General features: G+C 42.7%; 2 protein-coding genes across 4 annotated transcripts in view; both read left to right on the top strand.

Moving 5' to 3' along the window:
- LOC135520423 (cyclin-dependent kinase 14) overlaps positions 1-8,521 on the top strand; it is a 228,598-nt gene extending 220,077 nt beyond the window's left edge. For all 3 annotated transcript variants that reach the window (XR_010452375.1, XM_064945979.1, XM_064945980.1), the window contains one exon: positions 5,166-8,521. The gene's annotated coding sequence lies outside the window, so the exon portion shown is untranslated. The remainder of the gene's footprint in view (positions 1-5,165) is intronic.
- Positions 8,522-10,788: 2,267 nt separating this feature from the next.
- On the top strand, positions 10,789-14,704 carry LOC135520422 (frizzled-1-like). Its single transcript, XM_064945978.1, has one exon. The coding sequence runs from the start codon at positions 11,140-11,142 to the stop codon at positions 12,817-12,819; it is 1,680 nt and encodes a 559-aa protein (XP_064802050.1). The 5' UTR covers positions 10,789-11,139; the 3' UTR covers positions 12,820-14,704.
- Positions 14,705-18,051: the final 3,347 nt, after the last annotated feature.

Below are 18,051 nucleotides of genomic sequence, written 5' to 3'. Positions count from 1 at the left end.
AGAAAGAGAAAGAGAGGGGAAAGAGTGAGAGAGAATGGGGGAGAGAGAGAGAGAGAGAGAGAGAGGGGGGACACAAGGAGAGACATGCATTATTTATTATTGCAGTATGGTCACTAGAAAGAAAGAAGGGGATTAGAGGAGCGCTCCAAGCCAGCCAGGTCTACTGGGTTATCTCTGACTCTCTCTCTCCCTCTCTCTCTCTCGCTCTCTTTCTGTCTGCTCTGACTCTCTCTCTCGCTCTCTCTCTCTCTTTCTGTCTGCCCTCTCTCTCTCTCTCTCTTTCTCTCTCTTTCTGTCTGCTCTATCTGCTCTGACTCTCTGTCTCTTGCTCTCCCACTCTCTCTCCCTCTCGTTCTCTCTCCCTCCCTCTCTCTCCCTCTCTCTCTCCCTCTCTCTCTCCCTCTCTCGCTCTCTCTCTCGCTCTCTCTCGCTCTCTCTTGCTCTCTCTCCCTCTCTCTCTCCCTCTCTCCTTCTCTCCAATTTGCTTAATTGGCATGATGTAACAATGTACATATTGCCAAAACTTACTTTGGATATTTACAATATGAAAATAATGAACAAAGGGTCAAAATAACCATACATTTGACAATAACAATAAGCATACAGTAGAGTACATGTGCAGGTTGATTGGTCTGTCTGACACTGTCCCTCAACTTATGGCAGCAATGTAGAGCGCTGCCAACCCACAGCTTTCTGCGTCCTCCCCCAACAGGACAGGTAGCCTACTCTCATCAGAGAGGTCTTTGAAACCTTGAATAAGGGTTTAAAATTTGTAGAAATGTGTCAAGGGTGTGCGTACTGGTAGCAGAGTCAGGTGCAGGAGAGCAGAGTTATGAACAGGCGCACACTTCATTGATGCAGGAGAAACCAACATAACTCGCGACATGGAATAAACAAACACCAGTCTGGCGCGTCTAACATGACACGTAACACAAATAATATCACACAAAGCCATGAGCGGGAACAGAGGAATAAATACATGCAGTGTGATTGGGAAATGCAGACCAGTTGTGCAGGGAACAAGACAAAACAAATGGATCAATGAAAAATGGAGCGGCGATGGCTAGAAAGCCGGTGACGTGCTCACTGAGCCTGTACTTTGTCAAGGTTTTTCTTAAGTTTTGATCGGTAACCATTGTCAAATAGTTAGCCACGGTGTACTGTCGCTATAGGGCCAGATAGCATGGCATTTTGCTTTGTGTTTGTGCTTGTGTTTCCCAATAAGCAATGTAGTTTTGTTTTGACTGTGTTGTAATTTGGTTTATTCTGATTGATTGGATGTTCTGGTCCTGAGGCTTCAGTATGTTAGTAGAACATGTTTGTGAACTCATCCCCAGGACCAGCTGGATGAGGGGACTCTTTTCTTTGCTCAGCTCTTGGCATTGCAGGGCTTAGTAATGATATGAGAGAGGTCACTATATTATAGATGTTTCCAAAACTTAATTGCTATGTTTTGAGTTTTTATTATTAGTGGATATCGGCCTAATTCTGCCCTGCATGTATTGTTTGTCATGCCCTGATCTTAGAGAGCTTTTTATGTCTCTATTTTGGTTTGGTCAGGGTGTGATTTGGGTGGACATTCTATGTTCTTTTTTCTATGTTTTTGTATTTCCTTGTTTTGGCCGGGTATGGTTCTCAAACAGGGACAGCTGTCTATCGTTGTCTCTGATTGGGAAGGTAGCTTAGGTAGCTTTTTCCCACCATTGTTTTGTGGGTAGTTGTTTTCTGGGGGTAGTGGGTAGTTGTTTTCTGGGGGTAGTGGGTAGTTGTTTTCTGGGGGTAGTGGGTAGTTGTTTTCTGGGGGTAGTGGGTAGTTGTTTTCTGGGGGTAGTGGGTAGTTGTTTTGCACCTGACCAGACTGTTTCGTTTCAGTGTTCTGTTTAATAAAAAGTAATGAACACAACCACGCTGCGCTTTGGTCCGATTCCTCCTCTTCAGAAGACGAAACCTGTTACATTGTTTGTAGTTTTCCTCTGGACATGTAGGAGAATCTTATAGATCTCTGCATGCAGTGTTTCAATGGGGTGTTTGTCCCATTTGATGAAATCTTGTTTTGCAAGTGGACCCCACACCTCACTGCCATAAAGTGCAATTGGTTCAATTACATATTCAATTAGTTTTAGCCAATTTTTAATAGGTATTTCAATTTGAATTTGCTTTTTAATGGCTTAGAATGCCCTGCGTGCTTTCTCTCTCAGTTCATTCACTGCCTCATTAAGGTGTCCAGTTGAGCTTACTTTTAAACCTAAGTAATTGTAGTGTGTGCAGTACTTTATATATGTTATACCAATCATCATTTTAGTATTTTTGGGGTTTACTGCCAGGGCCCAGTTCTGTCTCTGCTGTTGGCCATGCACTGTGGGTGACAGCAGGCATAGGTCATCTGCGAAGAGTAGGCATTTAACCTCTGAATTGTGGAGACTAACACCAGGGGTTGAGGATTTTCTAGAATAGTGGCCAATTCGTTTATGGAAATATTGAAGAGTGCAGGGCTCAGATTGCAACCGTGGTGAAGGCCCCACCCCTGGTTAAAGAATTCTGTTCTTTTCTTGCTAATTTTAATGCTGCACGTATTGCCAGTATACATTGATTTAATTGTCATATGTTTTACCCCCTACACCACTTTCAATAACTTTGTAAAACAGTGCTGTATGCCAAATAGAATCAAATGCTTTTTGGAAGTCGATAAAGAAACAGTATATTTTGGTATTAATTTGGTGGACCTCCTTATCTATCAGGGTGTGTAGGGTGTAAATATGATCAGTGGTGTGATGTTTTGGTATAAATCCAATTTGGCTTTTACTCAAGACATTGTGCTTATTAAGGAAGTTTAGAACTCTTACATTTATAATACTACAGAAAACCTTCCCTAGGTTACTGTTCACACAAATGCTTCTGTAATTGTTAGGGTCAAATTTGTCTCCGTTCTTAAAGATTGGGGTTATGAGTCCTTGATTCCAGATGTCAGGGAAATAACCTACACTCAGAATCAAATTAAACCGTTTTAGTAAAGCCAATTGAAATGTTGCGCTAGTGAGTTTGAGCATATAATTTAGGATGCCATCAGGTCCGCAGGCTTTTTTAAATTTGAGAGCCTGAAGTTTCTTACAGAGCTCCTGGTCAGTAATAGTTTAGTTTCTGATAGAGCTCCTGGTCAGTAATAGTTTAGTTTCTTATAGAGCTCCTGGTCAGTAATAGTTTAGTTTCTTATAGAGCTCCTGGTCAGTAATAGTTTAGTTTCTTATAGAGCTCCTGGTCAGTAATAGTTTAGTTTCTTATAGAGCTCCTGGTCAGTAATTGGGGAGTCCAGTGGATTTTGATTGTCCTTTATAGCTTTTTCTAATCCATTCAACTTCTCATGAATTTGGCGTTGTTCTGCATTTGTGTCAATTTGAACGGTGCTGTAGAGTGTTTTAAACTGGGTTGTCCATTTGTCACCATTTTGTATCACTAATTACTCACTAATTACTCTTGTTTAGATGTTTTAGTTTTTTCTAATTTTACCAGAAGTTGTTTGTGTTAATGGACTCCTCAATTAGTGTCAGCTGCTTGCTGTTGTACTGTGCACATTTATAGAGTTTTAAAGTCTCAGAGTAATGAAGGCGTAATTCACCATTATTTGGTTCTCTGCTTTTGGGTGGAAGTGTTATAAGTTTTTTCCTTAGAATATTACAATCTGCATCAAACCAGTTGTCATCTGTGATCTTTTTCGTTTTGTTTTTATCAATTTCAATTGTGCTTCTTTTGCCATTTGCCTGAATATATAGTTGATGTTTTGTACTGCCAGATTGATGCCTTCTTTACTGTGAGTGAATGTGGCATCCAGAAAGTTAGCTAAGAGTGTTTGGATGTTTTGGTTCCAGGTTGCTTTCTGGTATTCTTCTGTGCTGTTTTGGGCCCATCTGTATGAATTTCTGATGTTGTACAGCTTACTGGGCTGTGAATGTGTGGTTGTTTCCATGTCTGTTCTTTTGAGGAACAACGTAATTTGGCTGTGATCAGACAGAGGTGTTAGTGGCTTGTCTGTGATCATGTAGTCTACTGTACTGTGGCCAAGAGGTGAGCAGTAGGTGAATCTCCCCAAAGAGTCCCCCTGTAACCTACCATTGACAAAGTACAGGCTTCTACAGAGCTGCAACAGATCCCTTCCGTTCTTGTTGACGGTGCTGTCACTGTTGTTTCTATGGGGAGATGAAGACAGAGACACTATGGCCTGTAATAAAGCTGTCCCCTCGTGTGGTCTGTCACTGTTGTTTCTATGGGGGAGATTGAGACAGTTAGAGACACTATGGCCTGTAATAAAGCTGTCCCCTCGTGTGGTCTGTCACTGTTGTTTCTATGGGGGAGATTGAGACAGTTAGAGACACTATGGCCTGTAATAAAGCTGTCCCCTCGTGTGGTCTGTCACTGTTGTTTCTATGGGGGAGATTGAGACAGTTAGAGACACTATGGCCTGTAAAAAAGCTGTCCCCTCGTGTGGTCTGTCACTGTTGTTTCTATGGGGGAGATTGAGACAGAGACACTATGGCCTGTAAAAAAGCTGTCCCCTCGTGTGCTCCTTAGATCAGGTAGTGTTCCTGTGCTCGCATTTGTGTCCCCACAGATGGGCACATTTCCCTGGGCCTGGAAATAGCAAGTCTCTTCCTCAAGGGTGGGGAAGATCTCCTCTGAGTAATATGGGGATTCTGAGGGGGGATATATATTGTGCAAAGGAACACGTATTTTTCTCAGTTTTAACCAAATGTGATATTTACCAATTTTGAGGGGATCAATTAGATTTTGCAGTTCGGATTTGTACAAAATGATCAGTCCTCCAGAGTCTCTACCTCTATTGACAGAGCTGTGTTTCTGTGATGGCACAATTACCTCTCTGTAGCCTGTGGGACAGTGAGTAACAATGTCAGCCTTACACCATGTCTCCTGCAGAATGATGACGTCAACATCTTTAAGATTTGTGTTGAACTCTCTCTCTCTCTCTACTTCTCTCTCTCTCTCCCTCTCTCTCTCTACTTCTCTCTCTCTCTCCCTCTCTCTCTCTACTTCTCTCTCTCTCTCCCTCTCTCTCTCTACTTCTCTCCAAAGGGGTTGTTCAGAAATAAGGTAGCTGTGATTAGTTTATTTCCAGTTGGCAGATTAACTCATGTGTTTGTGTGTGTGTTTTTCAGGTTGCTGCTGTGGTCAGTCCAAGAGAGAAGGACAAAGACACTGAGATGGAGGAACCACCGGGATCACATTCCCTCTTCTGTTTCTTTCACGTATTACCTTTCCAAGTGTGTGTGTGTGTGTGTGTGTGTGTGTGTGTGTGTGTGTGTGTGTGTGTGTGTGTGTGTGTGACACCTCCAATTTCAGTTTTATAATTTGCCATTTTTGTTGACTTTTATAATGTTATGATACTCATAAATCGTTGACACATTTACAATACCCTTAATCATCAAGGGACTTTACAATACTATTGATGCATACTGTGGCTTGTGTTTCTAACTACCTATGTGAGAATGTATATTTGTATGTACAGTATACTCATATTTAGAAAATATATCACGGACTCTAAGAAAGCTTAAATTCTTTCACTAACATGCTGCACTTGCATGCATTCACGCACGCATGCACAAACTCACACGTACACACACACAGATACACACCCACTGGACAGTTTCACTCACACTCACAAAACACACTTGAACTGAGAATGACAAGCGGTGGTAATGTTTCTCTTTAACTTTGAACTGTTCCTCCTCTGTAACTGTCAGTCCAGAGTCAAATGGCATCAACTCAATAATAATCATAAGAGCAATGGTAGTAATACTGTACTAATACTGTAATAGTGATACTGGTGATAATAATCCGTCAGTCTCTGCTGGAGATGATGCATACACACAAAGCAATGAGCGTCGATGACATCGTGAAGAGTCACATTATATGGTTCATTCGCTGTGGTTCGTCTCAGTGTATGTGGGTGTGTTATATCTGTGTGGTTGCATGTGCATCAAACATGGGCAATATGGGCTATACCCTTCATTGGTGCTTCCATGTAGGCCACGAGGTACTGTTATCTATACCGCATCCTGTTGTGCACTGTATCTAGATGGTAAAACACAATGGCAATAGGCTCAGTGGGATTTTGATCTCTTGGTTACTTCGACCCATGACAATCCTCTTCTCCTTCACATCCTTTGATAGCGTCACCATCCAGTAATGTACTGTATTTCAGTCATCACAAATGTTATTAGACGATTGCGTCATCATCTGTTTGTCTCAGCTATCACGTTAATACAAATATTAGGAGCACTTTTTACGATATCGCATGATATTGATCTAACAAATACTTTTGTTTCTTGGGTACTATGTTACATTGGCTGGTACAAAGATGTCTTTGTGTTCGATTTTCAGCTGGGTGTTGTTTTGTGTAAAAATACCTGCTCATATTAGTCATGTGTGAGCTAGGTAATATAGCAATGACCAGTAACATGGAGAATATGGGTTTCCGTTTTATGGATTGATTTGAAATTACCACTAATCTGAATGGTCTGTACTGTGCACAAGTAGAGGAGGGGGAGGAGAGTTATGAGTGAGACATCATAGACACACACTAACTATCAGGAGAGATTAGTTTTCTTAATCCACATTGACACCCTTAGAAAGACATGTGCACACACACACACACACACACACACACACACACACACACATGAGAACACATGAGAGACAGTCACAGGTACATTTGGCCACACACAGTCCTTCTCCACCCCTGCCTCACCTGCTAGTCTATCATAGGGGTAGAAGGACGCGGAAGAGGAGGAGGAAACATTAAAAATAAATGACTCTTGTAGAAGGCTTTGACATGATTCGGCATATGGCCAAGTCTGTGTAATGGTACAGCTTTAATAGTCCCACCATCTCTAGTGGTGTTTGGTGTGTTATAGAGCAGGTGAGGCAAAGACAGAGAAACACAGTGATAGTGACGACTTGTGTCATCAGCTTTTTGAGAATGCACTTTTTGAATCTACTTGCCCTACTGTACATTTCAGCTTATTAAACATGTCACTTTTTACACCTGTGTTGTCCTTAATCACATGCCCTTGCCTGCACAGACTAGAAATATCAGTGCCCTCCCTTGGCAACCGTAATATAGGCCAACAGACCCCAGTTTCCAACCCCAGACACTACAGATACTTAAAGGGATTTCATAGGACTTCATTGTCATTCCTGGTGTGACAAGTGATTCTGTGTCATGGTAGTGAGGAAGGGAGGAGAATCTAGAGTGACGTCTTAATGTGACTAAAGCAGCGTGACAGAGGAGGGTTAATACCAGAGAGCTCTGCTGAGATAGATGGCCCAGCTCGCTCTGCTCGGCCTTGCATGGCTTTATGGGATACAGGAGGTATTAAGCAGCTGAATCATTTGTTTTGATACGTTACTCTCCTGCTTTCTGTCTGTGTGGCATTTCACTTTTCTTTTTCCCCCTTTTTATTTTGTGCCTTTGTGTCCCAGAAGTTTCTTCCTTTGCCGCCTGCCTGCGACATCACATAAACATGAAAATACTGTATATGTTTTGCCTGCCTGCCTGCCTGCCTGCCTGCCTGCCTGCCTGCCTGCCTGCCTGCCTGCCTGCCTGCCTGCGTGGAGTTCCTGAAAGCTCCTTTTTTCTCCTTTGGGAATTAAAAGCATTTCTCTATGAAGGAAAATCTTGGGAAAGAAGTAGTGAAATTGCACATTGAGCACTGTGACGGTCCAAATGATTAACAATTGAATGGGGCCCACTATCATTTGAATGTTACCATTGGTTCTTGCTTGCTAAGGTCAACTTCCAAATGTTTAAAAAAATGCATTTGCAAATACACCATTCAAATCTGAATTGGGGAATGGCTTAAGATTGATCTGCTTGCTATATTTGTCATGTTACGGAATGTGTACATTTCGAGTCATATTTTGAGTTACATGTCAATATTTAATCATTTTGTATCCTTTGTTATAAACTGTCTTACTAGGCTGTATATAAAAGGGGAGGTGAAACGCCTTGTGTAAAATGTAATAGTGACTATGTTTGCGTACATACAGGGTCACGCGTGTCTCCTTTGCGCCATAAAAGAGAGGATTCGTATTAAATATATATGGATATATACACATACAGTATTTTTTTGGCATTGTCAGTTTCTTAACTGCGTAGACGTACAGTATATGTTGGGAAAGGCGTTTTGGAACCAGACATGCAACCCCCGCTGTACTCAACACTGAATCTGTGTTTTACAGTACAAAAAAAACTTCACTTGCGTATCTATTTTGTCTTTTTTTGTATGATGCTCTGAAAATACATCATTTTCCACAAGTGGTTTCGGACATAGAAGAAGTGTTACCGGTCACTTTATAAACTGAAACTTAGGATATAATAGTAGAATAGCTGTTTCATTACCTATTTGTTACGACCTGTATGTAATGTTATTATGGAAGATGTAATGTCCTTCTGTAAATGTTGTTTATTGTTGGTTTACCTGAAATAAATAAAGTTTATTAATGCTTCAAACTGTGTTCAGCTACCAAAGCAAACAGCTCTTGTTAGGTCATGTATTACATACTTACTTCATATTAATTCTACCACAACTCCATTCTAACGGTCATGCGAGTGTGGATATTGGTTGCCTTTGTCCTCCTATTCATCAGTATTTACATAGTTAGCTACTTCCTGAAATGAGTTATCCCTGGAATTGATCTAAGTACCATACTTAGTTTTTTTTAAGGCATAATTTATTCAACTGTACCAGCGACAGTTTCTAGTGATTTATCCTGTATTACCAGTCCCTGGCTGATGTGAGCTGAGCTGGCCTGATTGTATTGTACCGCAACAGTGTTTTCTCTGGACACCCACCAAGGTGTTATGTCTCTGATTCAAACCATACCAATAGGTCAACAACATCTGCATCCCAAATTGCATCCCTATGGGCTCTGGTTAAATGTAGTGCGCTATATAGGGAACAGGGTGCCATTTGGGATGCATATTAGAAAAAGTATGTAACTTCACTTATGAGCACAGTTTTCAAGCCTACTGGTCCTTTAAACAGATATACGTTATAACATGAAAACAAACAACCTGCAGGTCATAATGACTGCTGTGACAGATAGGTAGGAGAAAAATCCATGGAAACCCCAACAACACAATGTGTGCTGTAAGAATGTAATGTTCATAACGTTTCTTTGGAAAAACAATGAAGTCATTCTATTCTATTCTGTGGTTATTGCATGTGGTCATAAATGGTTCTGAAACGGTTTTGCACCAAAAAATTCCCCACAAAAAAATGCATTTCCAATAGTTAATTCAAATGTATCTCTTTAATGCTGGCTCATAGATCAACTGCATGAAGGTCAAATCTGACTCAAGGTTTTAACTTTGTCTTTGTAATGTTGATTGCTCTGGACAACTTTATTCCAAACTGAATAGACTTGGCTAGACACCCAGCCCTAAAACAAGACATTTAGTAACATAAGTCATTTTGAGTGTGTGTGTCTCTCTTGGCAGGGTGTAGCTTGAAGAACCAAGTCTCACTGCATTCTTCTGTCAGGATATATTACATACTTATTGACTCCTTCTACATCCCACTGACAGACATGCCTCCTAACCAGTCAGAATCCCTAGGTGACTGATTAACATTAGGGATCCTCTGTATTTGCCTGGCTTCAGCTGGTTGGTCATGTTGTTCTGAATTCTCAATAGAGAGTGCTCTGTGACAGTCTCCTGTGCACACATAACCACAGGTTGATAACTAGAAATAGGTTTTGATGCACATCACTTGGGCTAATCATATTGATGTGCTATAACTGGTCATAGTGTTGTTGATGGTTGCAACAGTAGTTGATTTGATGATTATTTATGTTGTTATGATACTGTTTTTGTACAATAAATAGCCTTACATTATCTAATATATCTCTAGTGAACAGTAAGGTACAGTACAGTTGATGACAAAGGAGAGATGATCGACTCTCTGAAAGTCAAGGGGGCAGGACAGCCTGTTAAGCTCACTGGGTTTGAGTTTTTCTCTTCCTTCCTTTGGTGTTCTACACAGGGTCTCTCTCTCTCTCTTTTTCTCTCTCACGGTTTCCTTCCTGTTCTCCTCTACACAGTGTCTCTCCCTCCCACTGTTCCCTCTGCGCGCACCACTGTGTGAGATGGGTTTGAAACCCCTCGGATCCCAAAGTCTCGTGGTGACGAACCACTTTCATCCCTGTCCCTAGGGCCTAACGGTGGAGACGACATTATGGTTGAAAGGGGAAACCGATTAAAATGATGCTGGTTGTTCTTCCCTCTCTAAAAGATCCATTTAGGATATACTCATTTGTAATATGGAAAGCACATAGCATTTATTTAGTGTGTTTTATTTTACAGGCACACATCGTTTTACTGGATGATAATATCAAGGGGTTCTGGACTGTTACAATAGTAGGCTATTTGAGGAGGTCTAATATGATATCTCTGTGTCAATCCTTCACAGTTTTAATGAACATAAATTAAGGGTAAAGGGTTAGCTCATATAAAGAGTAGGCCTACTGTCATATTTGTAAAAGTCTTTCCTTTTCCATCAGTAGTCCTAGATGTGGCTTTCAGAATATCATATGCCTATTTATAAGGGCATAATTCTTATATTAAATATTTAATATTGTTTCGGGCTATGGAACCAAGACATTGAAACCCATCAGTCAAAAATCGAGAGCCATACACAAGATGAGCAATTGTAGACGATCCCTAAACCTTGCATCTGTTAGTCCAACCCTTTTTTCCATATGGAGGAGAGAGAGACGGCTCACTGAGACGGCAGGGCGCCTGGAAACAGGTTTCAACAGCGCAGAGCAGAGAGAGGCTATCAGGTTTGTCGGGCAGCTAGAGCAGCAGAAGAACATTGCGGAGTCCGGACCTGTGTGTTGTGTATATTAGGTCGGTTTTTTTCTCTAAATTCTGTCAGCGATATTTTTTGATTTTGGGGGACCTTCAACATCTCTGCGCAACGGCGGGAGAAGCAAAAACCACCAAAAGTTACGCAGGAGGGGAGTACATTTACAAGGAAAGAAAAACCCAACAAAGAAAGGGAGCGGGGAAGTAGTTTCTCGCTAGCTGGAGAGCTAGCTAGTTTTGGAAGAAACCGCAAAGAAAGTATGTCTGTGGCCGTGCGCAATGCTTTCGCAATGGATTATAACAGAGTACTGTGTATATTTTTGCAGGGTTTTTTATTGATCAGTTCAGGATCTATAAGGGTAAATGGACAGTATGGCGACCGGGGAATGTCTATTCCGGAGCACGGCTTTTGCCAACCGATTTCTATTCCACTTTGTACGGACATCGCATACAACGAGACCATCATGCCAAATTTACTAGGACACACAAACCAGGAGGAAGCAGGGCTCGAGGTACACCAGTTTTACCCGCTTGTGAAAGTTCAGTGTTCTCCTGATTTAAAGTTTTTCCTCTGCTCCATGTATGCGCCTGTGTGCACGGTGCTTGAGCAGGCGCTTCCCCCGTGCAGGTCACTGTGCGAGAGGGCGAGACAGGGCTGCGAGGCGCTCATGAACAAATTCGGTTTTCAGTGGCCGGAAAGGCTCGTGTGCGAGTCTTTCCCGGTTCACGGAGCGGGCGAGCTGTGCGTCGGGCAGAATATATCGGGTCAAAGCACACCGGTCAATCCCACCCCCGATGTAACGGAGCCTCCGCATGATACTGGGATTGTAAAGGGACAGTTCAAGTGCCCGGCATCCCTGAAAGTACCCACTTATTTGAATTACCGTTTTCTCGGTCAGGATGACTGTGGCGCACCGTGCGAGCCAAAGAAATCTAACGGAATGATGTACTTCAGCGAAGAAGAGTTAAAATTCGCCAGGATATGGATAGTAATCTGGTCCGTGTTATGTTGTGCATCCACGTTATTTACCGTTCTAACCTATCTGGTGGACATGAAGCGCTTCAGCTACCCCGAGCGTCCTATTATCTTCCTATCCGGTTGCTACACCATGGTATCCATTGCCTACATAGCTGGATTTCTCCTTGAGGACAAGGTGGTTTGCAATGACAGGTTTGACAACGACATTAGGACTGTGGTGCAGGGTACCAAAAAGGAGGGTTGTACCATCCTCTTCATGATGTTGTATTTTTTCAGCATGGCCAGCTCCATCTGGTGGGTCATCCTGGCCCTCACCTGGTTCCTGGCAGCAGGGATGAAGTGGGGTCACGAAGCCATCGAGGCCAACTCGCAGTACTTCCACCTGGCGGCATGGGCTGTGCCCGCCATTAAGACCATCACTATCCTGGCGGTGGGCCAGGTGGACGGGGATGTCCTTAGCGGCGTGTGCTTCGTGGGCATCAACAGTGTGGACGCTCTCCGAGGCTTCGTCCTGGCGCCGCTCTTTGTCTACCTCTTCATCGGCACCTCGTTCCTCCTGGCCGGCTTCGTGTCTCTGTTCCGGATCAGAACCATCATGAAGCACGACGGCACCAAGACGGAGAAGCTGGAGAAGCTGATGGTGAGGATAGGGATCTTCAGCGTGCTCTACACCGTCCCCGCCACCATCGTCATCGCCTGCTACTTCTACGAGCAGGCCTTCCGGGAGCAGTGGGAGAGGACGTGGATCAGCCAGACGTGTAAGACGTACGCCGTGCCCTGTCCGGCCCACCCACACCCCAACATGAGCCCCGACTTCACCGTCTTCATGATCAAGTACCTCATGACTCTGATCGTGGGGATAACGTCCGGGTTCTGGATCTGGTCTGGGAAGACCCTCAACTCCTGGAAGAGGTTTTATACGAGACTGGCTAACAACAGACAGGGAGAGACCACAGTGTGAATGGTCTGAGAGGGGTGAGACCTCTGGATGTACTTCAGCCTATGATGGGCGTCCCCCACACACATAAAAAACTGTTTATTTACAGACTGAATGAATGATAATCGTTTTTGGACTTAATTGCCATGCAGAGACACTCATTGGTACATGATGTTTCTATTGTACATAAAACATTTTGTGAGATTTTTGTAAGTATATATTTGTATTTAAAGATCAAAATTCTCTTTTTTAGTTGTTTCCCTCTATTAAAACCAACATTTATTTGACACACTTTGGGCATAATGGAAATGGACCTTGGTGATAAAGAGCCAGCTAACTGAGCATTTAGCATTAAGGATGTGATTGTCTTAGGACCTGAGTTGGCTTGGTCACTGTTGGGAGAGGGTTGTACCTGTCTTTGATCAGTAGACTGGCTTGGAACATTGTTTCTATGTCCTGTGAAAAACAATTGCTTCCTCGTGGGTCCTTATCTCCCATTATACTGTTGTTCTTTCTGTCCAACTGTTCTCTTCTATTCAACATATTTCCAATGCCTAAATGCCTGGCATTTGAAGGTTAAAAATACAATCAACATGTATTTTAAAACGAGGTATAGGTTTGGGATTATGTGTTCAACATATTTCTAAATGCCTTGGATTTGACAGTTAAAAATACAATCAGCATTTTTAAAACAAGAAAGTAGGTATAGGTTTGGGATTGTGTGCACATGTACTAGCCTACATGACATGAAACCTCCAAATACAAATGTTTTCATAACCTCCAGTACTTTAAGCTAGAATGAGAACATTTAGCCCCAAATTTAGCCCAAATACTTTCACCAAAGTTAAAAGCCGTCTTTTGGTGATTAGAACAACATATTTGAAAAGAATGAAATTAAACCATTTGCAGGATCTTTTCAACATTTTGTTTATGTGTTTCAGACATCCTTGCTGCCTATTAACACAGAACAGACACACATTGTTTGTGCCTTTTGTTGACCTATTTGAGCACTTTGAGGAGAAATACTAGCCTGGTCCCAGATCTGTTTGTGTTGTCTTGCCAACCCCGAAGGACCATAGGAGTAGGCAGGACAGCACAATCGGGTCTTGGACCAGGCTAGGGGAATACAGAATGCTGGACAGAGACAGCTCAGACTCAGAGGTGGGCTACGTAACACATCAGCTGCACCCCCTAATGCTTTCTCACAGACAGACAGCTGAAATACCAATCCTTCATTGATGAACAAGCTGAAATACGTAGTAGCCTACTCTACAGCCGGCTGTATAATTGGCTTATAAAAATGGAAAACAAATGAATAATTGAAGGAGATAGGGCAGTGTGTTTTGTCATTTTCAGACCTACATGTAATCAGTCAGCAAATGAATATTCCCCACAAGGTAATTGTTGGCAAAATGTGGCTGTTTTTTATTTTTTATGATTGGCCCAGGTGGCAGCTTGAAGCAGTCCCCTTTCACCCCTGGGCCATTTCTCTCCTGGTTAAGTGTGTGTGTGTGTGTGTGTGTGTGTGTGTGTGTGTGTGTGTGTGTGTGTGTGTGTGTGTGTGTGTGTGTGTGTGTGTGTGTGTGTGTGTGTGTGTGTGTGGGTGGGTGGGTGGGTGCTAACCATGCAGGATGAGCAGCTGACTTTAGGCTTCATAAAGGAAGACACCGTCATCTGTCCCCACCTCACGCTTCTTCTGTTATGTTCTTGTCAAATGCATGAAAGTTATTTTACCCTAAATGCATGGATGGCTCTCTATTAAACAACATGTTCATGCCTTTCACATCTATTATGTTTAATTCTGGTATTCTGCATTTGTTTGTTATTAAAAACATTATATTTATAGAAACATTTCTTTATATCCACACTGATTACTTTAAAGAATAAAAAATCCAACCTTTGCACCAACTGTCATGTTGATTTGAAATATCTATTATTTTCATGTGTTATATACCAGAGATGATGGATTGAATCATGCTGTTAGCCTAGTGTACATTTACATTTTAGTAATTTAGCAAGTGGTCTTATTCAAAATGACTTACAAGGGCAATTAGTGTTAAGTGCCTTGCTCAAGGGCACATCAACATATTTTTCAACTACTCGGCTAGGGGATTAGAACCAGCGACCTTTCGGTTCTTGGCCCAACGCTCTTAACCGCTAGGCTACCTGCCAAAAATGTAGTTTAAGATTTGGAGAATAAACAAATCTGCTTCATAGACTCTGTAGTATTCTCTTTGTAACAACATGGTATTAGTAATCATTTTTACAGCTGGAAAAGCTCAACAATGAGCATGAGTTTTATCTCAGTGGTTACAGCCAACTGTGAAGTCTTGTTTGAAAAATAACTTCTTTATCCTGGGTGGATGTTAATCAAATGCAGCTCTCTGGTTAGGCTAAATGAGGTGGATGGGAATCTTGTGAATGGTTGGTATGCACTGTGAACGCTCAGAGGCCTTGCTTGTGTAGGGGCATTGTTGCTTTGCACTTAAAATAGCTTGTGTCCCATGTCTGGCAGTCACATACGTAGGTTAGCTACTCAACTTTCATACAGCCATTGTTTAGGGTAGTTTTTGTTGTTGAGTCTTGTATCTATTGTGTCGAAGCCTCTGAAGTCTGTGGCTGTATAGTTTGTAGCTAAGCTGACTGTAACGTCATGTGAACTATATACAGTGGCAAGAAAAAGTATGTGAACCCTTTTGAATTATCTTGATTTGTGCATAAATTGGTCATAACATTTGATCTGATCTTCATCCAAGTCACAACAACAGACAAACACAGTGTGCTTCAACTTATAACACACAAATTATTGTATTTTTCTTGTCTATATTGAATACATAATTTAAACAGTCACAGTGTAGGTTGGAAAAAGTATGTGAACCCCTATGGCTTCTCTAAAAGCTAATTGGAGCCAGGAGTCAGTTAACCTTGAGTACAATAATTGAGACGAGATTGGAGATGTTAGTTAGAGCTGCCCTGCCCTCTTAAAAACACTCACAAAATGTGAGTTTGCTATTCACAAGAGGCATTGCCTGATGTGAACCATGCCTCCAACAAAAGACATCTCAGAAGACCCAAGATTAAGAATTGTTGACTTGCATATAGCTGGAAAGGGTTACAAAATAATCTCTAAAAGCCTTGATGTTCATCAGTCCACAGTTAGACAAATTGTCTATAAATGGAGAAAGTTCAGCACTGTTGCTACTCTCCCTAGGAGTGGCCGTCCTGCAAAGATAACAGCATGAGCACAGCGCAGAATGAGCACAGCGCAGAATGCTCAGTGAGGTTAAGAATCCTAGTGTCAGCTAAAGACTAGCAGAAATCTCTGGAACATGCTAACATCTCTGTTGACGAGTCTACAATACTTAAAACACTAAGCAAAAATGGTGTTCATGGGAAGCCACTGCTGTCTAAAAAAAACATTGCTGCACGTCTGAAGTTCGCTAAAGAGCATCTGGATGTTCCTCAGTGCTACTGGCAAAATATTCTATGGACAGATGAAACTAAAGTTGAGTTGTTTGGAAGGAACACACAACACTATGTGTGGAGAAAAAAATGCACGCAACACCAACATCAAAACCTCATCCCAACTGTAAAGTATGGTGAAGGGAGCATCGTGGTTGAAAGCTGCTTTACAGCAACACCTGCACAGGATCGGTACATCCGAACATCACACATGCGGGACAGGTACAGGATGGCAACAACAACTGCCCAAGTTACACCAGGAACGCACAATCCCTCCATCAGCGCTCAGACTGTCCACAATAGGCTTAGAGAGAATGGAATGAGGTCTTGTAGGCCTGTTCTAAGGCAGAGCCTCACCAGACATCACCGGCAACAACGTAGCCTATGGGCACAAACCCACCATCGCTGGACCAGACAGGACTGGCAAAAAGTGCTCTTCACTGACGAGTCGTGATTTTGTCTCACCAGAGGTGATAGTCGGATTTGCATTTATTGTTGAAGGAATGAGCGTTACACCGAGGCCTGTACTCTGAAGCGGGATTGATTTGTAGGTGGAGGGTCCGTCATAGTCTGGGGCGGTGTGTCACAGCATCAATGGACTGAGCCTGTTGTCATTGCAGACAATCTCAACGCTGTGCATTACAAAGGAAGACATCCTCATCCCTCATGTTGCTCATCCTGACATGACCCTCCAGCATGGCAATGCCACCAGCCATACTGCTTGTTCTGTGTGTGATTTCTTGCCAGACAGGAATGTCAGTGTTCTGCCATGGCCACCGAAGAGCCCGAATCTCAATCCCATTGGGCACGTCTGGGACCTGTTGGATCAGAGAGTGAGGGCTAGGGTCATTGCCCCCAGAAATATCCGGGAACTTGCAGGTGCCTTGGTTGAAGAGTATGGCAACATCTCACAGCAAGAACTGGCAAATCTGGTGCAGTCCTTAAGGAGGAGATGCACTGCAGTACTTAATGCAGCTGGTGACCACACCAGATACAGACTGTTACTTTTGATTTTGACCCTCCCCCCCCTTTGTTCAGGGACACATTATCTACCCTGTCTGCCTCCCTGTCTGTCAGTGCATCTACCTGATGCCTGGCTTGCTACTGGTTTGTCAGGAAGTGCTTGTACAGCCAGCAGCCCAGGCCAGAGCACACAGAGAACTGCTTGTCCCTCAGTCTCAGTCCCTCTCTTCTCTGCTGCTCTGTGGTCAGACTTTAGGCCTACTCTACTCTGGCCTGGAATGCTGGGAGCTGGAGGAGGGCAGGAGAGAGTGTATAGAGACACAATATAAACCTAAAACTCAGCCTCAACATGCATTATGGCCCAGTCACACAATTTGCCTTGGACATTTTAAGAAGGCTATCGTGTTAATGTTGCCACACTATGGATGATAACTATTCATCATGCGGAGTGCTCAATGACATTTCCTAGTGTTGGAGAATACTGGATTAATTGCTAAAATACTGCTGCTGTTTTCAAATGACTCAAATAACAATCTGCTTCACCTGTCACTATGTACGGGGTTGACCTTATGAACTTCTGACCCCTCTATCTTCAAAGAGGACACGACAGGGCACATAGTGGTGGTGTCATCGTGTTTACTCTCCCCTAGTACCTCCCCCATCAGCCCAGACAACAGGTTTAATGACTGTGGAGCGTTTCAGACCTGTCTAACTGCATGTTGTTTTTAGCTTACCACACTGAGCATCTATCACCTCAGGGAAGACTTTGTAAAGAATGCTAAGGCTATGCTAACCAACTGACTGTAGTGCACTTTGGGAAGAATGTGAATG

Source organism: Oncorhynchus masou, chromosome 29 (assembly GCF_036934945.1).
Source record: "Oncorhynchus masou masou isolate Uvic2021 chromosome 29, UVic_Omas_1.1, whole genome shotgun sequence".
Classification (NCBI taxonomy): domain Eukaryota; kingdom Metazoa; phylum Chordata; class Actinopteri; order Salmoniformes; family Salmonidae; genus Oncorhynchus; species Oncorhynchus masou.
This window is presented reverse-complemented; position numbering and strand designations above follow the sequence as displayed.

Coding starts and splice junctions, on each gene's coding strand:
- LOC135520422 (XM_064945978.1), top strand. CDS start 11,140: ATGTCTGTGGCCGTGCGCAATGCTTTCGCAATGGATTATAACAGAGTA.